This window comes from Lithobates pipiens, unplaced genomic scaffold, assembly GCF_037356315.1.
Source record: "Lithobates pipiens isolate NorthernLeopardFrog02 unplaced genomic scaffold, aLitPip1_a1.2 Scaffold_22, whole genome shotgun sequence".
NCBI lineage: Eukaryota > Metazoa > Chordata > Amphibia > Anura > Ranidae > Lithobates > Lithobates pipiens.
The window spans coordinates 48,785,662-48,811,258 of record NW_027507784.1 but is presented as its reverse complement, the minus strand read 5'-3'; the positions used below and the strand labels follow the sequence as shown (position 1 = coordinate 48,811,258).

Sequence of the window (25,597 nt, the reverse complement as noted above, 5' to 3'; positions counted from 1 at the left end):
GCATATCAAACTCCTGATGCAATTTGAGCCTATTCATTTTGACTTGGCTCAAATAGCATCGCATTGCACCACAGAAGTGCAGGAACCTTTTTTGGAGCCACACTGCAACCGGATCATATGGTCGTCTTGTAACATGTGATCCAGTGCAGGCAATACTGCAATGCTTTGGGGTCACGCAATGCTTTAGGGTCATCGGTAACTTTGTATTGACACCCGCAGCAGATCGCAAACACTGCATCACCGCATATGTGTGAAGGTAAGCTAAGGGTGAACTGAAGTGCTTATTCAGGTGTACTCTTTTAATTTATAGTATGGAACCTACCTCAGGATTCTTGAAGAATTCATACTTTGCATAGTATTTCCTGACGCAGAACCTGCAGTCCTCTTCCATGTCCCACTTTGACTGCACTTCAATAACCAACTCATGATCTTCTATGATTCTTTCTGTAGAATAAAACATATCTGCTCACATTTACTGTTTTAGCTGGTGTTTTAAAAATATGGCTTTGCTTGTTTAGGCAATAGGGTTGATTAGCTAAAGCTGGGGAGGGCAAAATTGGATGCCGATCTGCATAGAAATCAATCAGTTTCCATTTTTTGTCAGAGCTTAATTGAACAAGCTGAAGTTAGAAGCTGAATGGCTACCATGCACAGCTGCATCAGATTTTGCACTTTCCAGTTTTATAAAAAAATAAACCCCAAAATGGGTCTCTTTTTTGTAAAAGCAGATATATCGGTGTGATAGTCCCACATTGCTATGATCAGTAATGCTGTTGAGTTTTAAACAGAAACAAAGCATGGTTTTTCATATACTGTATTTATTTATTATCATAAAAAAAAATTGAATAGTGATACCCTGCACTATTACTATACTCACAAAAACTCTGAGGCCCAGAACACACCAGTTGTGAGAAGGTGAATTTAGGCTGATAAAAGGCAAGATATTCCTCAGAATTGCGTAAATACAGAGCACAATGGAAACGGTTTTAAAAGGTTTGAAAGAGGGGGAAGGAATTTACAATCTAAGACCCATTTTACACTGAGGTGCTTCTCAGGCGCTTTCACGCTAAAAAACGCACCTGAAAAGCTCACAAAAATCTATTTCCATAAAATCAATGAATGCTTTCACACTGGGCAGTGCGCTGGCTGGGCAGTGAAAAAATGCCCCTCTCCATTGAAATGAATGGAAAGCTCTTCAAAAGTGCCTGAAAAGCTGTTCAAAAGCGCTAATGCCACGTACACACGACCGGAATTTTCGAGGGACTAGGTCCGACAGACTTTCGATGGAGTTCTGACGGAGTTCTGACGGACTTTCCGAATGAACGGACTTGGCCACACACAATCACACCAAAGTCCGACGGATTTGAACGTGATGACGTATGACTGGACTAGAATAAGAAAGTTCATAGCCAGTAGCCAATAGCTGCCCTAGCGTCGGTTTTTGTCGGTCGGACTAGCATACACACGAGCGGATTTCTCGGTAGGAACTGGGTCCGGCGGAGTTCTGGCGGAAAAATGTGAAACATGTTCCATTTCTAAAGTCTGTCAGACTTTTGCAAATCAAAAGTCCGCTGCAGCCCACACACGATCGAATGGTCTGCCGGAATCATTCCGTCTGACTTTTGATGTTGAAAAGTCCGGTCCTGTGTATTAGTGTTTTTCTGGCAGTTTAGAAGCTCCTCAGTGTGAAAGGAGATTGTCGAACAATCAAATGATATTGAAATAAGACCCCTTTCACACTACCAGCGTTTTTCAGGCGCTACAGCACTAAAAATAGATAGTCAATTTGAAGAAAGAAAATTATAGGAAGGAAAAGATATAATGAAACATATAAAGTACAGTGCCTTGAAAAAGTATTCATTCCCCTTGAAATTTTCCACATTTTGTAATGTTACAACCAAAAACATATGGATTTTATCGATGTACCAACAAAAAGCGGCACATTAAAAATGAATGAAATATAAGTGCAGCGCTATTAATCTATCATATGAAAAAATTATATCCAGTGATATCAAAATGTATTAAAAATAAATAAATCAATCTATATAATAATGTGTTCTATTAAAGTTTATATATATAAAAAAAACTTTTCTGCTTTGAATTATTGTAACTTCTCAATTATTGTGATTTCTCAATTCATATATCATCCATCACTGTGTGTCTTCTCCAGATAATGGTATTATGTGCACACCATCACCAGCCGTTATACCTGCTCACCTCATACAAGAGTCAGGTAGACTCGTAAACCATTCCTTTCTTTCTTTCAGCTATGGTCTCATCTCTTCCATATCCGACCTGCTACTCTGTATCCACTTCCAAATCAGTAGCCTCCATGATTGGTCATGAAAAAGATCTCTCATATATACTGCCTCACTGTTTCTCTCCTTCCTCCACACCAGCGTTATTGCTCGTTATTCATAATAGGATATGGCTCCACATTCATGTAACAATAAATAGAGGATACATAGTGCTCTCCATTAGCAACACATATTGAAATGCCTCAAATAAAATACACTTACAGGATATTCAATTAAAACCTGCTCTGTACACATACAAACACATCCGCCTGCTCACCACTGTTGCTGCGTGACGTCATGGACTGAGCTCCTCCCCTCTACACGCATATCGCCCTCTGATTGGGCTTTCTCAGTAGATGGACGGGCCTCCTCACCCGAGCCCCAAAATAGCTCAGTGTTACTATAGCAACTTAGCAGGCTTCACCTTGGCCTTCTGGAGTGTATGCGCACACCCCAGCTTCCCGTGGACCACGGAAGTGTCATTTATCCAAATCAAATAAAGCTAATACTACCTCTGCTCCTACCCACATTTATATTCCATTATTATGCAATAAACCTCCGGTCCTACTAATCCGGACTGCAGCAGTAACCACCCAGTCACAATCTAAACAAAAAATGACTGTAGTAAAATAGATAAATAATACCACTTCTACTTACATTATAACCCTTAGGCCACACTGTGCATGGACCGCCCTGTCAGATCTCTTCTATGGGGGATCAGATGAATATGGACCGTCTGTCCGTCTTCATCCGATCCACTCTGCAGGCGGATAGAAAAATAGGATTTTCCTCTGTCTGCAGAATTGGACCATAGCGTAGACGGACGATATCGGGTGTTTGCGGATGTTCATCCACTGACACCCACTATCCCATAGGAATGCATGTATGTCCGCATTTTATCCACAAACGGATGGATGAAATACGGACATACAGTCCGCATGTGTGAAAGAGGAATTACTTGTATATCTGGTGATTATTTTGTATAGACGAGCTAAATTATACTGCAAAACATTTTATTAATGACTTTTATTAATGATCCATGCACAATACATTAAATTTAAATAAAATGAATATTACATTTATTATATTTATTAAAATAATATAAACTATATAAAATATTTCATTAGCACTGGGTTTGCTACATCACAAAACATATTATTCCTAATCTCAGTGTATATTATGGGATACCCAATTTACAATTCACTAGTACTATTTGTAATGTATTCATAAATATATTTGAAAATTAATGGTGTAAGGTATCTCTATTAAATTGTATTACTACTGAATAAAATCGACCTCACTAATTGCTCCTATTTCTAGTACAGTTCATAAAACCTTTATTCATTATATATCCAGCTTTCATTCTTCAATATTACCCAATCAATAGCGACCACTGTTAACCATTATTGATGAAGCGGTTCAGGTCAAAGTCCACATTGAGCCCCCGCGGTGCTAAGACCTTGGTCTCATACACCCAGAATGATTCACGCTGACTGAGGGTTCTTATATAGTTGCCTCCTCTCCAATGACGGTTGGTCTTTCCCACCCCCCAAAATTTTAAACCTTTTGGTTCCTGCCATGTACCTCCGTAATATGTTTGGACATTCTTTCATTCCCTTCCTAATTTTGTTTATGTGCTAACATACCCTTACCAGCAGTGGCCTCTAGGTACGACCCACATACTGGAGCTTGCAAGGGCATTCCAACACATAAACAACCCCCTCTGAAGTACATGTGATAAAATCTTTGATCTTATGTGTTCTCCCTGTGTCTGCGACGATGAATTCCTTCCACTTCTTAATATTATTAAATATATATAGTTGCCTCCTCTCCTATGATGGGTGACCTTTACCATCCCCCAACATTTTAAAGTATATGCCTAAGACTAGGGGCCTTTTTGTATACAAATGCAGGGGGGGGAGTAGCCCCCAAGGATCTTATCTCTTAACAAAATGCTTTTTATTTTATTCTCAATTTTATTCTTCTGTATATTATATCCCGATAATATCCTAAATTCATCTAATTTTTTATTAATACCCACTGGTTTCTCTTTTGTAAATAACAAATCCTTTCTCTCCATAATCTTAACTGCTTCAAATTCTTTCTTAATGAATGTTTCTTCATAACCCTTCTGCCGAAACTTCTCTCCAAATTGGACTGCCTGTGTTATGAATTCCTCTTTCTTAGTACAATTTCTTCTTAACCTTACAAATTGTCCCTTAGGTATATTCAACAACCATGGTTTGTAATGGCAGCTATCAATCGCTATATACCGGTAGCCATTCCTGTCCGTGGGTTTGCTGTAATTCCTAGTGTGAATCTCTCCCTCCTGCACATACATTTCTATGTCCAGGAACACCATGCTACATTTATCATATTTCCAGGGCAGTACTATGTTTTTATTATTCTAAGCACTTTAGTAGATATCTACGATGCTTGCTATCTATGGAGGAATTACTCAATGCCCATTTTACTGATTCTCTTGTAACTGCATGTTCTATTATTATATATAGTGACCCTACGTCAGCTGTTACCAAAGAACAAGGAGAATTCCCTATTTTAACATTTTCAAGGATTTGCAATAAATGTTTGGTATCTTTTATAAACGCAGGGGTCGAAATGACCAGAGGTTGCAGAAATATATCTAGATACTGGTCCAATTCAGAGGTTAGGGAATCTACCCCATTTACTATAGGCCTACCCAGTGGGTTTTTTATATTCTTATGTATTTTCGTGAGAAAATATATTACAGGGGTGCCGACATCGTGTAAAAGTCAGCGGCTGCAGTATTTGCGGGACTTCCACTTTAATAAAGAAGGAGATGAATTTAGGATGTTATTGAGATATAATTAAGAATATAATTAAAAAGCATTGGGGGATTTTGTTAAGAATTAAGATCCTTGGGGGGTACTTCCTCCTCTCCCTGCATTTGTATATAAAAAGGCCCCCAGTCTGAGGCGTATACAAGCCCCAGGAGTATTGGATTGGAGGGGAGTGGGAACTCTGACACCTTTTCTAACTGGTTTTTACTCATGTGGTAGGTGTTTGGCATGTAGAACCACAAAATGTAGTAATATTAAGAAGCGGAAGGAATTCATCGCCACAGACACAGGGAGAACACATAAGATCAAAGATTTTATCACATGTACTTCAGAGGGGGTTGTTTATGTGTTGGAATGCACTTGCATGCTCCAGTATGTGGGTCGTACTTAGAGGCCACTGCTGGTAAGGGTACGTTAGCACATAAACAAAATTAGGAAGGGAATGAAAGAATGTCCAAACATATTAGGCAGGAACCCTAAAGGTTTAAAATTTTGGGGGGTGGAAAAGGCCAACCGTCATTTTAGAGGAGGCAACTATATAAGAACCCTCAGTCAGCGTGAATCATTCTGGGTGTATGAGACCAAAGTCTTAGCACCGCGGGGGCTCAACGTGGACTTTGACCTGAACTGCTTCATCAATAATGGTTAACAGTGGTCGCTATTGATTGGGTAGTATTGAAGAATGAAAGCTGGATATATAATGAATAAAGGTTTTATGGACTGTACTAGAAACAGGAGCAATTAGTGAGACAGATTTTATTCAGTAGTAATACAATTTAATAGGGATACCTTACACAATTAATTTCCAAATACATTCATAAATACATTAGAAATAATACTAGTGCATAGTAAATGGGGGTATCCCATAATAAGAATATATATTGGTGTCTCATGGTTGGAAGCTGGAGATAAGATACATGCTTGGTGACATCATGTGATACACTGAGATTAGGAATATTACATTTTGTGATGGAGAAAACCAAGTGCTAATGAAATAGTTTATATTTTTATTTTAATACATATAATAAATGTAATATTAATTTTATTTAAATACAACATATTGTGCATGGATCAAGTCATTAATAAAAAGTTTTGCAGCATAATTTCGCTTGTCTATACAAAATAATCACCCATTATACAATAAAGGTTATAATGTAGTAGAAGAGTTATTATTTATATATTTTACTACAGTTATTCTTTGTTCAGATTTTGACTGGGTGTTTAACACGGCAGTTCGGATTAGGGCCCGGAGGTTTATTGCATAATAATGGAATATAAATGTGGGTAGAGCAGAGGTAGTATTACTTTTGCTTGATTTGGATAAATGACACTTCTGTGGTCCACCAGTCCACATAAACTCCAGACTGCCGGGGTGAAGCCCACGAGGTTGCTATGGTAACGCTGAGCTTTTTTAAGGGCTCGAGTGAGGCGGCCCACCCATCTACTGAGAAAGCCCAATCAAAGGGGGATACATGGGTAGAGGGGAGTAGCCGAGCCCATGACATCACGCAGCCACAGTGGTGAGTAGGCAGACATGTTTGTATATGCACAGAGCCGGTTTTAATTGAATATTCTGTAAGTGTATTTTATTTGGGGCATTTTAATAAATATTGAAAACGGAGAGCACTATGTGTCCTCTATTTATTGTTAGATGAATGTGGAGCCATATACTATAAGAAATAACGCTGGTGTGGAGGAAGGAGAGAAACAGTGAGGCAGTATATATGAGAGATCTTTTTTGCGATCCACCAGGGAGGCTACTGATTTGGGAGTGGATACAGAGTAGCAGGTCGGATGTGGAAGAGATGAGACCATAGCTGAAAGAAAGAAAGGAATTGTTTCCTAGTCTACCTGACTCGTGTATGAGGTGAGCAGGTATAACGGCTGGTGATGGTGTGCACATAATACCATTATCTGGAGAAGACTCACAGTGATGGATGATATATGAATTGAGAAATCACAATTATTGAGAAGTCACAATAATTCCGCGCAGAAAAGTTTTTTCATATATATGAACTTTAATAGGACACATTATTATATAGATTGATTTATTTTTAATACATTTTGATGTCACTGGATATATATTTTTTCACATGATAGATTAATAGCGCTGTACTTATATTTTATTAATTTATACGTTGTATGGTGAGGGGAATTTACTGGAAGTGTACAGCAGCTGTGGTGTATAAATATTAGTTCTTATAGATGCATTTTATTTAGTTTATAGCACATAGCACTTTAGGAAGGTGGCTCGAATTGTCTTTTATACACAACAAAGTGGCACATAATTGTGAAGTGGAAGGAAAATGATAAATGGTTTTCCAAATTTTTACAAATAAATGTCTGAAAAGTGTGGTGTACATTTGTATTCAGCCCCCCTAAGTCAGTACTAGAACCACCTTTCGCTGCAATTACAGATACAAGTCTTTTTGGGTATGTCTCTACCAGCTTTGCATATTTAGAGAGTAACATGTTTGCCCATTCTTCTTTTCATGATGCTGTTTGTTCACTAATGTTCTTTAACAAACCTCTGAGGGCTTCACAGAACACCTGTATTAAATTACACACAGGTGGACTCTATTTACTAATTTCCACTAGATTTTAGTTAGGGGTATCAGAGTAAAGGGGGCTGAATACAAATACACGCTACACTTTTCATATATTTATTTGTAAAAAAAAATGGAAAACCATTTATCATTTTCCTTCCACTTCACAATTATATGCCAATTTGTGTTGGTCTATCACATAAAATCCCAATAAAAAACATTTACATTTTTGGTAGTAACATGACAAAATGTGGAAGAGCTTAAATAAAAAAAAAGAAGCCACATGGGGAATTATATATATATATATATATATATATATATATATATATATATATATATATACTGTATATATTTATATATACAGTTGTGCTCATAAGTTTACATACCCTGGCAGAATTTATGATTTCTTGGCCATTTTTCTGAGAATATGAATGATAAATAACACAAAAACTGTTCTTTCACTCATGGTTAGTGTTTGGCTGAAGCCATTTATTATCAATCAACTGTGTTTACTCTTTTTAAATCATAATGACAACAGAAACTACCCAAATGACCCTGATCAAAAGTTTACATACCCCAGTTCTTAAAGTGGTTGTAAAGCCTTATAAACCACTTTGACCTACAAGTAAGCCTAGATTAAGGCTTACCTGTAGGTTTCCGTAGACAGCGGCACGCAGGCGCACTATCGCCGTTAGCAGCATGCCACTGCTAACGGCGATATGCCGTTAGTGGCAGCTCCTGTGCGCATGCGCGGGATTGACATCATCGCTGCTCCGGCGCTGTGAGTGACCGGAGCAGGGATACCCGGAAGAAGATAGATGCTCCGGACTACAGGGGACAGCAGTGACATCGCTGGCTCCTGTGTCAGGTAAGTGACAGATAATGGGCTACTATGCGATGCATAGTAGTCTAAAATGCTTTACCTTTGCAGGGAGACAAAGAGGAAGTAAACCCATCAGGGTTTACTTCCTCTTTAATGCCATGTATTGCCCCCTTTAATATCAATGACAGATTGAAGCCTTTTGTGGTATTTGTGGATGAGGCTCTTTATCTTCTCAGATGGTAAAGCTGCCCATTTCTCTTGGCAGAAAGCCTCCAGTTCCTGTAAATTCTTGGGCTGTCTTGCATGAACTGCACGTTTGAGATCTCCCCAGAGTGGCTCAATTATATTGAGGTCAGGAGACTGAGATGGCCACTCCAGAAACTTCACTTTATTCTGCTGTAGTCAATGGCAGGTCAACTTGACCTTGTGTTTTAGATCATTGTCATGTTGGAATGTCCAAGTACGTCCCATGCGCAGCTTCCTGGCTGATGAATGCAAATGTTCCTCCAGTATTTTTTGATAACATATTGCATTAATCTTGCCATCAATTTTGACCAAATTTCCTGCGCCTTTGTAGCTCACACATCCCCAAAACATCAGCGATTCACCTCCATGTTTCACAGTAGGAATGGTGTACCTTTCATCATAGGCTTTGTTGACTCTCCAAATGAAGCTTTTATGGTTGTGGCCAAAAAGCTAAATTTTGGTCTCATCATTCCAAATGACTTTGTGCCAGAAGGTTTGAGGCTGGTCTCTGTGCTGTTTAGCATTAAGCGGGATACTTTGTGGCATTTGCATACTAATGGATTTCTTCTGGCAACAACCATTCAGCCCATCTTTCTTCAAGTGCCCCCTTATTGTGCACCTTGAGACCAGCACAGCACATGTTTTCAGAGAGTCTTGTATTTCACCTGAAGTTATTTGTGGGTTTTTCTTTGCATCCTGAAAAATGTTCCTGCCAGTTGTGGCTGAAATTTGGCCTGCCTGACTGTGGTTTGGTTTCAACAGAGCCCCTCATTTTCCACTTCTTGATTAGAGTTTGAACACTGCTGATTGGCATTCTCAATTCCTTGGATATCTTTTTATATCCATTTCCTGTTTTATACAGTTCAACTCAACTACCTTTTTCCGTAGATCTTTGACAATTCTTTTGCTTTCCCCATGACTCAGAATCCAGAAACGTCAGTGCAGCACTGGATGAAAGATGCAAGGGTCTGTCATGAGTCCAGAAACTCATTGACCTTTTATACACACACACTAATTACAAGCAAACAGATCACAGGTGAGGATGGTTACCTTTAATAGCCATTCAAACCCCTTTGTGTCAACTTGTGTACATTTTATCAGGGAAAAATCACCTGGGTATGTAAACTTTTGATCAGGGTAAATTGGGTGGTTGAAGTTGATTGAAAATAAGTGGCTTCAGCCAAACACTAACCATGAGTGAAAGAAAAGTTTTTGTGTTATCATTCATATTCTCTGAAAAATGGCCAAGAAATCATAAATTCTGCCAGAGTATGTAAACTTATGAGCGCAACTATATACATATATATATATATATATATATTGTACAGGACGCCAAGGTTCGGTCCTGGATGGGTGCTATGTAGCACCAGTATTCGGGTTGTGGTCCCTTTAAGGGAGTCAGGGTATACTTCAGGGGGGTCACCCAGAATGGGTGAGGAATTCCGGATGTAGTCATCAGGAGAGGACTGACTCGCGGTCCTCTCTATATTAAGAGAGTGTTAGTTGGGACCCGGAATTTGGGGGGCTATGAAGTGATATTCGGGTGGGAAAGAGCCTCCCTCCCTGACCACAGAGATTCAGCATACAGGGGGTTAAAGGCCTCCAGCAAAACAGCTCATAAAAGACAGGAAGTAGTGAAGAGGTGATGAGGAGGAGCAGTATGGATTTACACCTGTCTGATGAGCTGTGTTGCTGTTTTGGAGGCTGCAAAAGATTTCTATAAGGACTCTCAAAACTTTGGGGCGAAGACCCAGCTACAGAACTGTATGTGTTTTCTTTCATTTTTGCTTTTGTGCTGAAGATAAGCGGACTTTGGTTTATATTTTGATCTGTGTGCTGAAGAAAGCCTTTTTTTTTTATTTACTTATAAATATAAGTCTTTTGGTTGCACCTTTGAACGGTTTATGCACTTAGTCCCGCGGAGCTATTATCCCCAAAGTTTACAATATATATACATATATACACATACACTCAATTGTATATGTTATTTGTGGTATGCAGGGGTTATATGTTTTTTTTGTTTTTTTTTAATAACTTCTATTTTGGGTAAGCGTGACTTGGTGATATGACCTTATTACATTGACAAATGTAATGTATGTAAACATTACATTACTTATGTATACTTGTTATCTATGTGCAGCTTACTACCATTTGGCAACACTCCTCCTGACGTAGCCATTTCAGCAAAACACAAAGAGGAAAACAACCAGTGTAGCCTTTTTGAAAAAACAAGATCTCAATATCTTCTGCTGTATATGCTAAGTATAACTGTATACTATTTTTTAATGAAATTTTAATTAATTTAATTAAGATTTTTATTTTTTTAATTTGTAGTTGTACAGTATAAGCACCACAAAAGTCCCATAATTGTTTGAGTTTGTATATATGAATTAGGGGATCAGAGGTCAGAGGAAACCCTTGCATTTTACACACTTTATATGGTTTTTAATCCTGTGAGTGCAATTGTATCCTTCTTTAATAAAAATGAAAGCATTTTACATTATGAGACCTTTTTTATACTTTACATGAATACTACATATGGAGAATAGAAGTTGGAGACCGAATCAGTGTGCTGGCTGATTCAGTAAAAGCGCTGTTTGACCCCTTTTATATAGTAGTGAGGTCAATTATGCCAGGTGGGGAGACATCTAATGGAGCATGGTGGTGGGCACATCAGTGCAAGGATTTGGTAAAGAGTTTTCTGCTGTGAACAGAGAACATTTTTAATTCTTTACACAATCAAAAATGATGTATATAGTGCACTATGTATGGGACTTAGTTACAATTTGGGCATATATATATATATATATATATATATATATATATATATATATATATATATGTGTGTGTGTGTATTTTTTTTTTTATATGTTTATGTGCATATCAGATGTTTTGTGTAAACAAAAGAAAAAATGCAAGTTTAAAAATGTCTATACTTATAAATAATTAAATTGAGTCAATGACATTATCATTTCCCTTAAAATACAGAAGCATATCAGATGTTATTTCCTAGGATACCACAAAAAAGACATCTGTCAAGCCCGTTTATCATCTTTTTGTTAGTATACTTATACAGTAGATATAAGTGGAAAAAAGATGTGAGACAATCTAACCTAGACAAAGTGAAGAGAGCTGTTCGAACATCGTCCAATTCTGGTCATCAATGTAATGGTTCTTTTGGATGAGCAGTTGACATACATTCAGGGCTGTCATATCATTTGGCACTTCCAAAGCCCTGCTAGTACTATCCTCATTGAAGACTTTAATCACCTGCAATAATAAAAGGTGTTGTGTATATATAACGACCTAAAATGATTTGATTGTTAGTTTCAACTAGATATTTGCACATGTAGTTGGTGAGTTCAAGTCTGGAAGTGTGGCATTAATAATTATATAATATAGAATTCTCATTCAAGGATTCAATAGACGTTTGTGACTATGTTGCTTTTCTTGCAATATTCCCAAAATGGCTGGCATATTAACGGATCTGGATGGAAAACAGTCCACAAATCCATACATGCTCTTAAATAAGTCTAAATTTATTATAACTCCAAAAATGAATATATACAGATATTAATGGAGCTATAGGACCTTGGATATATATACAGTGCCTTGCGAAAGTATTCGGCCCCCCTTGAACTTTTCAACCTTTTGCCACATTTCAGGCTTCAAACATAAAGATATAAAATTTTTATTTTTTGTGAAGAATCACCAACAAGTGGGACACAATTGTGAAGTGGAACAAAATCTATTGAATTTTTGAAACTTTTTTAACTAATAAAAAAATGAAAAGTGGGGCACGCAAAATTATTCGGCCCCCTTGCGTTAATACTTTGTAGAGCCACCTTTTGCTGTGATTACAGCTGCAAGTCGCTTGGGGTATGTCTCTATCAGTTTTGCACATCAAGAGACTGAAATTCTTGCCCATTCTTCCTTGCAAAACAGCTCGAGCTCAGTGAGGTTGGATGGAGAGCGTTTGTGAACAGAAGTTTTCAGCTCTTTCCACAGATTCTCGATTGGATTCAGGTCTGCACTTTGACTTGGCCATTCTAACACCTGGATACGTTTATTTGTGAACCATTCCTTTGTAGATTTTGCTGTATGTTTGGCATCATTGTCTTGTTGGAAGATGAATCTCCATCCCAGTTTCAGGTCTTTTGCAGACTCCAACAGGTTTTCATCCAGAATGGTCCTGTATTTGGCTGCATCCATCTTCCCCTCAATTTTAACCATCTTCCCTGTCCCTGCTGAAGAAAAGCAGGCCCAAACCATGATGCTGCCACCACCATGTTTGACAGTGGGGATGGTGTGTTTAGGGTGATGAGCTGTGTTGCTTTTACGCCAAACATATCGTTTTGCATTGTGGGCAAAAAGTTTGATTTTGGTTTCATCTGACCAGAGCACCTTCTTCCACATGTTTGGTGTGTCTCCCAGGTGGCTTGTGGCAAACTTTAGACAAGACTTTTTATGGATATCTTTGAGAAATGGCTTTCTTCTTGCCACTCTTCCATAAAGGCCAGATTTGTGCAGTGTACGACTGATTGTTGTCCTATGGACAGACTCTCCCACCTCAGCTGTAGTTCTCTGCAGTTCATCCAGAGTGATCATGGGCCTCTTGGCTGCATCTCTGATCAGTCTTCTCCTTGTCTGAGCTGAAAGTTTAGAGGGACGGCCAGGTCTCGGTAGATTTGCAGTGGTCTGATACTCCTTCCATTTCAAAATGATCGCTTGCACAGTGCTCCATGGGATCTTTAAAGCTTGAGAAATCTTTTTGTATCCAAATCCGGCTTTAAACTTCTCCACAACAGTATTACGGACCTGCCTGGTGTATTCCTTGGTCTTCATGATGCTCTCTGCGCTTTCAACAGAACCCTGAGACTATCACAGAGCAGGTGCATTTATACAGAGACTTGATTACACACAGGTGGATTCTATTTATCACCATCAGTCATTTAGGACAACATTGGATCATTCAGAGATCCTCGCTGAACTTCTGGAGTGAGTTTGCTGCACTGAAAGTAAAGGGGCCGAATAATTTTGCACGCACCACTTTTCAGTTTTTTATTTGCTAAAAAAGTTTAAATTATCCAATAGATTTCGTTCCACTTCACAATTGTGTCCCACTTGTTGGTGATTCTTCACAAAAAATAAAAATTTTATATCTTTATGTTTGAAGCCTGAAATGTGGCAAAAGGTTGAAAAGTTCAAGGGGGCCGAATACTTTAGCAAGGCACTGTGTGTATATATATATATATATATATACTGCAAATATCACTGACCATAAGATGAATTGCAAAGTTTTATGCACTACTCATATTAGATTTTCAATAGAACACGTGTAAGGCTTGGCATGACTGTGGCATAGAAAGCTGATATTTCTAATCTCCTCAACATGATCCCACAGCTTTCAAAAAATTGCAAATGATTAATATTTTGGTCATCCAAAACTAAGCAAACCATTTTGTAGGATTTACCATATAAGACCTGCAAATAATGGAATACTGTCAAATGCTAAGTGTAAAGAGCAGGGGCATAGCTATAGAAGTCGCAAGAGTTGTGGCAGTGACCTTGACCCATGCTGCAGGGGGCCAGTGTGGGCCCCCTGTGTGCAGGGCCAATCCTCGGTGGCACGGGGGGGGAACAGTGTGCTGTTGCTGTGAGGGGGGGCCCAAGACCAGACATCTCCCCCTGCACCTCTGGCTGTCAGCTTACTATGCAGTGGAGGAAGTGGGAGGAGGGGATTGGCAGCACTATGGTACCTGTGGACTGAGGGATCTCCCTGAGGCTAGTAGTTTACTTCCCAAGTGTATGTAATTGAGAGGGGAGGGACCTCTGACCCGGGCATGTATTGGCTTCACTCTTCAGTGTACAATAAGTCGCTCTGCTTGTACACTCTTGCCAATACATGCCCATGTCAGAGGCCCCTTTCCTCTCCACTGTATACACTCTGTAAGAAAACTACTAGCCCCAGGGACATCCCACAGTCCACGGGCACCATAGAGCTGCCAATCGCCGCCTCCCACCTTCCCCCATTGCAACTGACAGCCATAGGTGCAGGGGGAGATGCTGCAGGCACCACAGACTGTCATCAACAATCAAGTGAGTGGCCATGGGGTGAAATTGGGGGGGGGTACAGAGATATGCTGGGGGTTGGAGGTGGAGTGGGTACAGAGCACATGTGTTAGGCCCCTTTTTTCACTCTGTCAGACTGATTAGGTCCGCCTGTCCATTATTCAGACAGACCCGATCGGGCCATCTATTGCTGGAGCAGTGGATGTCAGCAGATCTGTGTTCACTGACATCCGCCACCATCCGATCTGCTAAAAACAGACAGATGAGAGATCCATTCCCCATCCGTTTCTATCCAACAGTCCCAAAGAGAGCAGCAGACTGTGTCCATGTCTGCTATTTGCTCAGCAGTAATCAGCGGAGAGATCCCCCACTAAGTGGATTAAGCTAACTGGTCTGCCCCATGTGAAAGGGGCCTTAGGGTTATGCGGGAAGCCAAAGTTCACTTGCTGCGGTGTACAATGGTGTGCTGAAAAGATATAAAGGTGCAGATGTATGTGTGGGGGGGGGGGTACAGAGGTGTGGGGGTTCAGAAATGTGCAGCAGAGTGCATAAATGTGCTGGGGGGTTTTGAGATGTGGTGGGAAATGCGTGTGTGTGTGTTAGGTGGGTTCGGAGGTGTGCTGGGGGTTACAATGGCTTGCTGGGCTTATGGAGGCATACTGAAGGATAAATAGGATTCTAGGAGGTGCAGAGGTATGTGGGGGTGCAGAGGTGTGCTGGGGGGGGGGGGGGTTCTGGGAGCTGCAGAGGTATTTGTAGGAGTTGCAGCAATGTGAAAAGTGGTAAAAAGTGTGCTGGGGGTGTGGAGGTGTGTTTGGGGTACAGGGGTTATTTTGGAGGTACATAGATGTGCAGGGGGTATAGAGGCATGCTGAGGTGTACGGAGGCACTCTGGGGGTGTAGAGATCTGCAAAGGGGTATGGCATTAGATGGTTCTTGTAGAAACACGCACAATTTATATATCCCCCCCTAATTAAGATAATTCTCCCCCTACAATGGCTGGCTGAACACACAGAAAATATAACTGACTTGTTTTGGAAAGGTAGGCAACCATGCAAAAAGGGGTCCCGCTGCAGAACACATGAAAGGGTTCTGCTGTGAGACCACAGTAAAGGGCCTTGCAATGGGAGAAAAGGGCCTGGCTCAGTGGCAAGGATCCCGAGATGGGGGGGCAGGGGGGCCCTTCATGGTTTCTTGCACGAGGGCCATGAGGGTTCTAGTTACACCTCTGGTAAAGAGAATATCAATGGTGAAGTCTATAAAGGGGTTGTAAACCTTCATGTTTTTTCACCTTAATGCATCCTATGCATTAAGGTGAAAAAACACCTGGAAGTGACCGGCCCCCCAGCCCCCCCATCTTACTTATCTGAGCCCTGGAATCTGACCCGGTGGGGACACGCTATCTCTGCCCGGGGTTCTCGGCTCTTGCTTGGATAGATCGATAGCAGTGCAGCCATTGGCTCCCGCTGCTGTCAACCAAATCCAATGAAGCAGGTGCCAGGGGGCGGGGCCGAGTCATACATTTGGCGGCTAGGGACGCAAATGCTGGACTCGAGAGCGGGCCCACAAGGTAACCCCCACGGGAGAGCGCTTCTCCTAGAGGGTTACCTGATCTGGGGAAGAGCCGAGAGAGCCACCGGGGGACCCCGGATGAGGATGTTTGGGGCCACTCTGTGCAAACGAGCTGCACGGTGGAGGCATATGTTTGCTATTCCAAAAAAAAACCTTATAATCACTTTAAATTGAATGGTCATAACCACTAAACCTAAATACCTGAGGCATTACATTACATGTATGTGCATTGCAAAGCATTGGTAAGTATTGTATTAAAAAAAAAGTCAACTTGAATTGACTTAAATGGCACTGCAGGTCAACATACACCCAAAATGCAGCATGCTGGAGTTTTGGTCACTGCAACACATTGCGACGCAAAGCCATGATTATGTCTGGAGAATGCAGCAAAATGCATAATAATACATCTGGTGGAAATTTTAGGTAATAGTCATAGTCGCGTTGCTTATCTACCATCTAAGCTACTCTCTGCTCAGCACTCTTAGGTACAGAATCTACCTTCCATAAACCAAACATATTTCCAGGCTGAGATCTGTGGAAAGACTATATTTTACTCCTAAAATAAAAGGTATTGCCTTCCCTTCCAATTACTTAACATAAACAAATTTATAATAGTTTGGGGGTTATTAAAGAGATGGCACATGTTAAAGTGAAAATACCAAAACAAAATCAAAACTGAGGTGTAGCATGGGCCGTTTAGCTTAAAAGTTTCTCTTATTTTACCAGTGATGTGTTGGAAGCCAACCACAAAGTTTTATGATTTTATGTCCATAAAAAAAAAGGAAAGACCACCGAATGAACAAATAAATGTATGAAATGTATTATGACACATACTTAAGTTTTTTTTTTTTTTTATTATTATTTCTTGATGTTATCAGCATTTGTACTACACCTGTAAATTTTATATATACATTTTGTTTGACCAATGTCCAACCATTTGTGTCTACCTTCCTCTGATGGAGGAGACCTTTTTTTTTTCCAGAAAATGCATCAGAAAGTGAAAGCCCACTTAAAGTTTTTTTTTTTAATAAATATATTATGGACTTCGCGTTTATATACTGTATGTTTGCTTGATGTCAAGATGATGCTTAAAAACTGAAGTGTGTGTTATACCAATATGTTACAAATATACAGATCTCATTGTATCAAGTAGCAGCTTTTAGAGCTGTTTTAATACAGTGAATTTTGGTGGGTGATTACAAGGATTACACTACATAAGTGTAAAAAGAAATATACTAAATGTACAGGGCAGGACTTAAGATGGTGGTGACCCCTGGGCTTGAGTCACTTGCGGGCCCTACCTTCTATACATTACCATATTTATCGGGGTATAACACGCGCCGGTGTATAACATGTAGCCCAACTTTAGGAGGGAATTTTAAAGAAAAAAACTTTTAAATGCCCATCAATGCAGCCTTATCAGTGTCTATCTGCAGCCTTGTCCATCCATCTGCAGCCTTGTCCAATGTCATTGCAGCCTTGTCAGTGTAGCCTTGTCATTTACAGCCTTGCCCCAGTGTCATTTGCAGCCTTGTCATTGCAGTCTTGTAGTTTAAAAATGGCGCCGCCAAGAGGCTCTCGGGTCCTCTCGGCGGCTCTCGGGTCCTCTCGCGGCTCTCGGGTCCTCTCGGCAGCTCTCGGGTCCTCTCGGCAGCTCTTGGGTCCTCTCGCAGTCCTGAGCAGGAGCCAAGAGTAGCCAAGTGTACTCGGCTCGGCTCACAGTCACACCCAGTCCCTGTGTTATGTCCATCATAGTGCAGGACTGGGCGTGACTGTGAGCGGAGCCGAACCGAGTACAGTCCGCTATGTATCTCAGCAGGGCCCACGGGGCCCCCTACTGGACGGGGCCCATGGGCTTGAGCCCAGTCAAGCCCAATGGTAAGTCCAGCCCTGTAAATGTATTAATATAAAAAAGAAAGTATTGCATGGGTCAACATGTATTTTAAAAAGTCCCTGTCCACATATTTTATTATTAATAATAATAAAACGTTGTTTCATATAGCGAATATTTTATATACCCCCTATTTTAAAGGCATGTTGAGTCCATGAAATATTTTATATTTTGCCACAAGTTGCGGGAAAATTACAAACTTTTATTTTATTTTTTTTTCACAAAGTTGTCACTAAATGATATATTGCTCACACATGCCATGGTTATATGTGGAATTGTACCCCAAAATACATTCTGCTGCTTCTCCTGAGTACGGGGATACCACATGTGGTCGACTTTTTGGAAGCCTAGCCGCGTACGGGGCCCCAAAAACCAAGCACCGCCTTCAGGATTTCTAAGGGCATACATTTGTAATTTCACTCCTCACTACCTATCACAGTTTTGAAGGCCATAAAATGCCAAGATGGTACAAAACACCCACAAATGACCCCATTTTAGAAAGTAGACACCCCAAGCTATTTGCTGAGAGACATGTTGAGTCCATGGAATATTTTATATTTTGCCACAAGTTGCGGGAATATTACAAACTTTTATTTATTTTTTATTTTTTTTCACAAAGTTGTCACTAAATGATATATTGCTCACACATGCTATGGGCATATGTGAAATGACACCCCAAAATAAATTCTGCTGCTTCTCCTGAGTACGGGGATACCACATGTGTGGGATTTTTTGGGAGCCTAGCCGCGTACGGGGCCCTGAAAACCAAGCACTGCCTTCAGGATTTCTAAGGGTGTAAATTTTTCATTTCACTGCTCACTACCTATCGCAGTTTTGAAGGCCATAAAATGGCAAGATGGCACAAAACCCCCACAAATGACCCCATTTTAGAAAGTAGACACCCCAAGCTATTTACTGAAAGGCATGTTGAGTCCATGAAATATTTTATATTTTGCCACAAGTTGCGGGAAAATTACAAACTTTTATTTTTTTTTTTTTTCACAAAGTTGTCACTAAATGATATATTGCTCACACATGCCATGGGCATATGTGAAATGACACCCCAAAATAAATTCTGCTGCTTCTCCTGAGTACGGGGATACCACATGTGTGGGATTTTTTGGGAGCCTAGCCGCGTACGGGGCCCTGAAAACCAAGCACTGCCTTCAGGATTTCTAAGGGTGTAAATTTTTGATTTCACTGCTCACTACCTATTGCAGTTTTGAAGGCCATAAAATGCCAAGATGGCACAAACCCCCCCCCCCAAATGACCCCATTTTGGAAAGTAGACACCCCTAAATTTAGGGGTACACTAGTGAGACTCACAGGTAAAAAAGCACCTAGGCTGTCAGCGACTGTATCAAAACGCTACAAAAAAAACTGTTAGCGATCGCAGGGATCAGGCCTGACTCTGCGAACGCTGCAGTTATGTGTGTTGTGTTTTGTAAGTGACAGTGATCGATCGATACTGCACTTGGGTGGGCTGGGCTGGGCTTGGCGGAGGGGCTAAACGCAGGTGCTAGCAGGTATCTGGGCTGATCCCGCTAACAATGCATTTTGGGAAACCTAAACTGCTGGCGACGCTAATATAGATCTGATCAGATTCTATATTACTAAGGGAGGTGTATGCTTTGCGCGTGGGTGTTAGCGGTACTGGCACTAACCTGACGCTGCCTGGGGCGACGCAGACCTTATCTGACCCTCAAACTTATATCACCTGCCGGGTGATCAGGGGGTTAAACCTTTATTAGGTAATAAATGGCGGGTGCCCTGAAACTATAAAAAAATAACTAATCAACCAGCGTCACCTGTAACAGTTATATGGTGATCACTGGTGAAAGGGTTAACTAGGGGGCAATCAGGGGGCTTTATGCGGTAGTATATGGGGGTCCCTGGCGCTATAAAAAGCTGCGGTGAACCTAAATACCTACCTGCCTAACTAGCGTCACCTGTGACACTAATACAGCGATCAGAAAAGATCGCTTATTAGGCTGGGTTCCCATGAATCCGCGGCGGGTTCCCGCATCGCATGCCTCCCGGTGGCAGTTCACACTGCCCTATGCGAACTGCTGGGAGTGTTAGTGAAATGTTAATGACACCTCCAGATCAGTTCGCATATCGCAGTGCGATCTGCAAACTCGGACAGGAATCGGATCGCATGGTGTGAACACCCATGCGATCCGATTCTGCTGCGGACCAAAAAAAGGGTCCCGTGCGAGTTTGCGGCGGGTGCGATGCGAATTCAGCCATACTATCTGTATGGCTGAACTCGCATCGCACAGAGATCGGATGTGATTTGCACTTCAGTGCGGTGCGAATCACATCCGTTCACATAAACCGCTGCAATGTGAACCCAGCCTTAGTGACACTGGTGACGGGGGGTGATCACGGGGTTAAACATTTATTGGGGGGGTTAGGGGGTACCCTAGAGCTAAAGGGGGCTAACCCTAACTGCCCTAACAGTTATTACAGTCACAAATGACACCAATGCAATAATAATAAAAATTAAAAAAAAATGCAATTGGTGTCACTGTGACTGGGGGTGCAGGGGTGATTGGGGGGGGTGATCGGGGGGTGAAGGGGGGGGGGGTGAGAGTGTGCCTGGCATGTTCTACTGTGTAGTGTAGTGTTGGTGCAACTCACCGATCCTCTCTCCTCGGTGCCGGAACGAAAAATACCGACACGGAGGAGAGATTACATCACTTCCTCTGCCTGTGTTTACATTACAGGAGAGGAAGTGATGTCATGCTGCACTTCCATTCGTCAGGAGCGATCGCGAGGGGGTGGCCATGAATGAATGGCCGCCCCCTCATCCCGGATCGCTCCTGCACGGTATCCGACCGCCGCTGGCACCGGGGGGGGGCCCGATCGGGCCCCCCACCCGCGGGAAGGCAGGGACGTACATGTACGCCCATATGCCTGCCCGTGCCATTCTGTCGACGTACATCGTCGTGCGGCGGTCGGCAACTGGTTAACAAAGATTACAATGAGTTCCCTCAAGTGGCCACCATGGGGATTATGTTATAATTTCCTGATTGCAGAGAGAGAGAGAGACCACTACTGAAAGCAGAGGATCATGGAGCATGTAGTCTGGAGGGCCAGAATTTCAGTGAACCTGATGCTGCTGCAAACTTTAACTTCCAGCTGGCTGAAGAGAGGAGGAATTCTGGGTGAGGAGATAAATAGAGTGGTCTACAGGTCTACAGCTGCAGAGCAGTGACCGGGCCTCTCCGGTGGATGTGACCATGTCACCATGGCCTGAGCAATGCGGAGAGCTTTCTATGAGTGAGTCTTATTCCTGGAGACAGACTTTCAGTGACCCAGTTCCCATCGGCAGTGTGGCTATCTGTGGCCACTTTCATCTACACTGACACAGACTCCTCTGAATCCCTGGGTTATCAGAGGACCGGTCGGGCATTTCTCATCTGACTGCAGGTCTTACAAGGGCCTGTGCTGTATGTCTATTATCCAAGAGCTTCAATATCTTCAGGAGTAGTGAGCGGACAGAAGCCCACCATTAACATTATACTCAGAGAGACTGCATGCAGATACCTTTTTCTTCCAACACCCAAGGCCTTCTCTGAGAGACACCTTGCTTACATCTACTGTTGCTGGTCGCCATTTCAGAGCAACATCCTGGGCCCCTTCTTAGCTAGCTGAATATTTTGGACACTTTACATCAAGGACTTCTAATTTTTTTAAAGGGAAACTCGTATTCAGGTTTCGCTAATTACATTTTCACATATTGTGTTGTCATATATTGTGCCTTCTACTCAATTTGTCCTGTGGCATCAGGGTTCTCTTAGAGCCTGTTGGTCATTGCTTCCTGATTCATTGTGACTGCCATTTCATTGTATATTCTCTGTAATTCTGTTTAAAGTTAAAGTTTGCAATTTGAGGAATATTTACATTTACATTCTTCTTTCTTTCTTTGACTCAAGAACATCTAGTAAAATAACCATTAGTCATTTCTATTGTTTCTCTGGCGTCTTTTAGAGGTGTACTCTTTGAATTATGTCAGAACCCAGGGTGTCAGAGGTGTCGGGAGGCTTGCAAGGTCAGGGAAACCTTTGGGGACAGTCACCTTCCAGCGGCCCTTATGGGGGTGGAGCTACATTTATATGTTAATAGGGATATGGTATTATGTTTATTTCATAGGTGCTTATGGGAGGATATTTTCTGATTTATTGTCCATTGGATTGTCATTCCACCTGGGGGTAGACAATTAAAGTCAAATCCTCCTGCATGAGAGTAAATCAAGCATTGATAACTCACCTGAACATCTTCCATTATTGATTACACTGTTGATTATATAAAAGTCCAAGAACTCAGCAGTTATCAGAAGAGTGTCAAAGATTACTGACCATGTCATCTTTCAGAGCTATTGATTCCCCAACATTGGGCTTTGAACCCGATCTACAAGAATACTAAGTACACAAGTGCTTCATGAAAAACAATGGTCCTTCCATTCATATTGTAAGATGAACTGTGTATTTTTGCAAGCTATAAGTACAAAAATGCCTCTCATACTGAACTCATGGACTTGCACAAGTGTTGTTCATAAGTAGGGATGAGCCAAACACCCCCCCCCCCCCCGGTTAGGTTCGAACCAGGACTTGCGAACAGGCAAAAAATGTGTGCGAACACCGTTAAAGTCTATGGGACGCGAACATGAAAAATCGTTTGGGGAGTGTTTGGGGACCCGGGTCCTGCCCCAAGGGACATGTATCAATTCAAAAAAAGTTTCAAAAATGGCAGTTTTTTTTCAGGAGCAGTGATCTTAATAATGCTTAAAGTGAAAAAAATGAAATATTCCTTGAAATATCATGCCTGGGGGTGTCCTTAGTATGCCTGTAAAGTAGCACATATTTCCCATGTTTAGAACAGTACCACAGCAAAATTACATTTCTAAATTACATTAATTACATTACATTTTAACCACTTGCCGACCGCCGCACGACGATATACGTCGGCAGAATGGCACGGGCAGGCATATGGGCGTATATATAAGTCCCTGCCTGCCCGCGGGTGGGGGGCCCGATCGGGCCCCCCCCCGGTGCCTGCGGCGGTCGGCATTCCTTCGAGAGCGATCCGGGATGAGGGGGCGGCCATTCATTCATGGCCACCCCCTCGCGATCGCTCTCGACGAATGGAAATCCCCCGTGACATCACTTCCTCTCCTGTAATGTAAACACAGGAGAGGAAGTGATGTATTCTCTCCTCCGTGTCGGTATTTTTCGTTCCGACACGGAGGAGAGCGGATCGGTGAGTTGCACCAACACTCTACACACACAGTAGAACATGCCAGGCACACTCACACCCCCCCCTTTACCCCCCGATCACCCCCCCAATTACCCCTGCCCCCCAGTCACAGTGACACCAATGTCTTTTTTTTTTTTTTTTTTTTTTGCATTGGTGTCATTTGTGACTGTAATAACTGTTAGGGCAGTTAGAGTTAGCCCCCTTTAGTTCTAATGTACCCCCCTAACCCCCCCAATAAAGGTTTAACCCCGTGATCACCCCCCGTCGCCAGTGTCACTAAGGCTGGGTTCACATTGCAGCGGTTTATGAGAACGAATGTGATTCGCACCGCACTGCAGTGCAAATCACATCCGATCTCTGTGCGATTCGAGTTCAGCCATTCGCCGCACCCGCCGCAAATTCGCACGGGACCCTTTTTTTGGCCCGCAGCAGAATCGGATCGCATGGGTGTTCACACCATGCGATCCGAGTTTGCAGATCGCACTGCGATATGCGAACTGATCTGGGGGTGTCAGTAACATTTCACTGACACTCCCAGCAGTTCGCATAGGGCAGTGTGAACTGCCGCCGGGAGGCATGCGATGCGGGAACCCGCCGCGGATTCGCGGCGTTTCCGCATCGCTCCAGTGTGAACCCAGCCTAATAAGCGATCATTTTTCTGATCGCCGTATTAGTGTCACAGGTGACGCTAGTTAGGCAGCTTTTTATAGCGCCAGGGACCCCCATATACTACCGCATAAAGCCCCCTGATTGCCCCCTAGTTAACCCTTTCACCTGTGATCACCATATAACTGTTACAGGTGACGCTGGTTGGTTAGTTCTTTTTTTATAGTTTCAGGGCACCCGCCATTTATTACCTAATAAAGGTTTAACCCCCTGATCACCCGGCGGGTGTCATTTGTGACTAATAACTGTTAGGGCAGTTAGGGTTAGCCCCCTTTAGTTCTAAGGTACCCCCCTAACCCCCCCAATAAAGGTTTAACCCCGTGATCACCCCCCGTCGCCAGTGTCACTAAGGCTGGGTTCACATTGCAGCGGTTTGAGAACGGATGTGATTCGCACCGCACTGCAGTGCAAATCACATCCGATCTCTGTGCGATTCGAGTTCAGCCATTCGCCGCACCCGCCGCACCCGCCACACCCGCCGCACCCGCCGCAAATTCGCACGGGACCCTTTTTTTGGCCCGCAGCAGAATCGGATCGCATGGGTGTTCTGGGGGTGTCAGTAACATTTCACTGACACTCCCAGCAGTTCGCATAGGGCAGTGTGAACTGCCGCCGGGAGGCATGCGATGCGGGAACCCGCCGCGCATTCGTGGCGTTCCCGCATCGCTCCAGTGTGAACCCAGCCTAATAAGCGATCGTTTTTCTGATCGCTGTATTAGTGTCACAGGTGACGCTAGTTAGGCAGGTAGGTATTTAGGTTCGCCGCAGCTTTTTATAGCGCCAGGGACCCCCATATACTACCGCATAAAGCCCCCTGATTGCCCCCTAGTTAACCCTTTCACCAGTGATCACCATATAACTGTTACAGGTGACGCTGGTTGGTTAGTTATTTTTTTATAGTTTCAGGGCACCCGCCATTTATTACCTAGTCTCACTAGTGTACCCCTAAATTTAGGGGTGTCTACTTTCCAAAATGGGGTCATTTGGGGGGGGGTTTGTGCCATCTTGGCATTTTATGGCCTTCAAAACTGTAACGCCCTTAGAAAGCCTGAAGGCGGTGCTTGGTTTTCGGGGCCCCGTACGCGGCTAGGCTCCCAAAAAGTCCCACATATGTGGTATCCCCGTACTCAGGAGAAGCAGCAGAATTTATTTTGGGGTGTCATTTCACATATGCCCATGGCATGCGTGAGCAATATATCATTTAGTGACAACTTTGTGAAGAAAAAAAAAAAAAAAAAAAGTTTGTAATTTTCCCGCAACTTGTGGCAAAATATAAAATATTCCATGGACTCAACATGCCTCTCAGCAAATAGCTTGGGGTGTCTACTTTCTAAAATGGGGTCATTTGTGGGGGTTTTGTGCCATCTTGGCATTTTATGGCCTTCAAAACTGTAATAGGT

The 25,597-nt window shown here is 42.3% G+C and overlaps 1 protein-coding gene across 2 annotated transcripts in view; it reads right to left on the bottom strand.

Moving 5' to 3' along the window:
- Positions 1-25,597, bottom strand: part of GRB14 (growth factor receptor bound protein 14) — a 122,180-nt gene that overhangs the window by 71,102 nt on the left and 25,481 nt on the right. The window contains exons 2-3 of one of the 2 annotated variants that reach the window (XM_077447570.1): positions 11,848-12,004; positions 323-444 (exon numbers count right to left, since the gene is read on the bottom strand). In XM_077447570.1, the coding sequence (XP_077303696.1) occupies positions 323-444; positions 11,848-12,004 (279 nt within the window). The remainder of the gene's footprint in view (positions 1-322; positions 445-11,847; positions 12,005-25,597) is intronic. The other variant, XM_077447571.1, reaches the window with a different exon arrangement.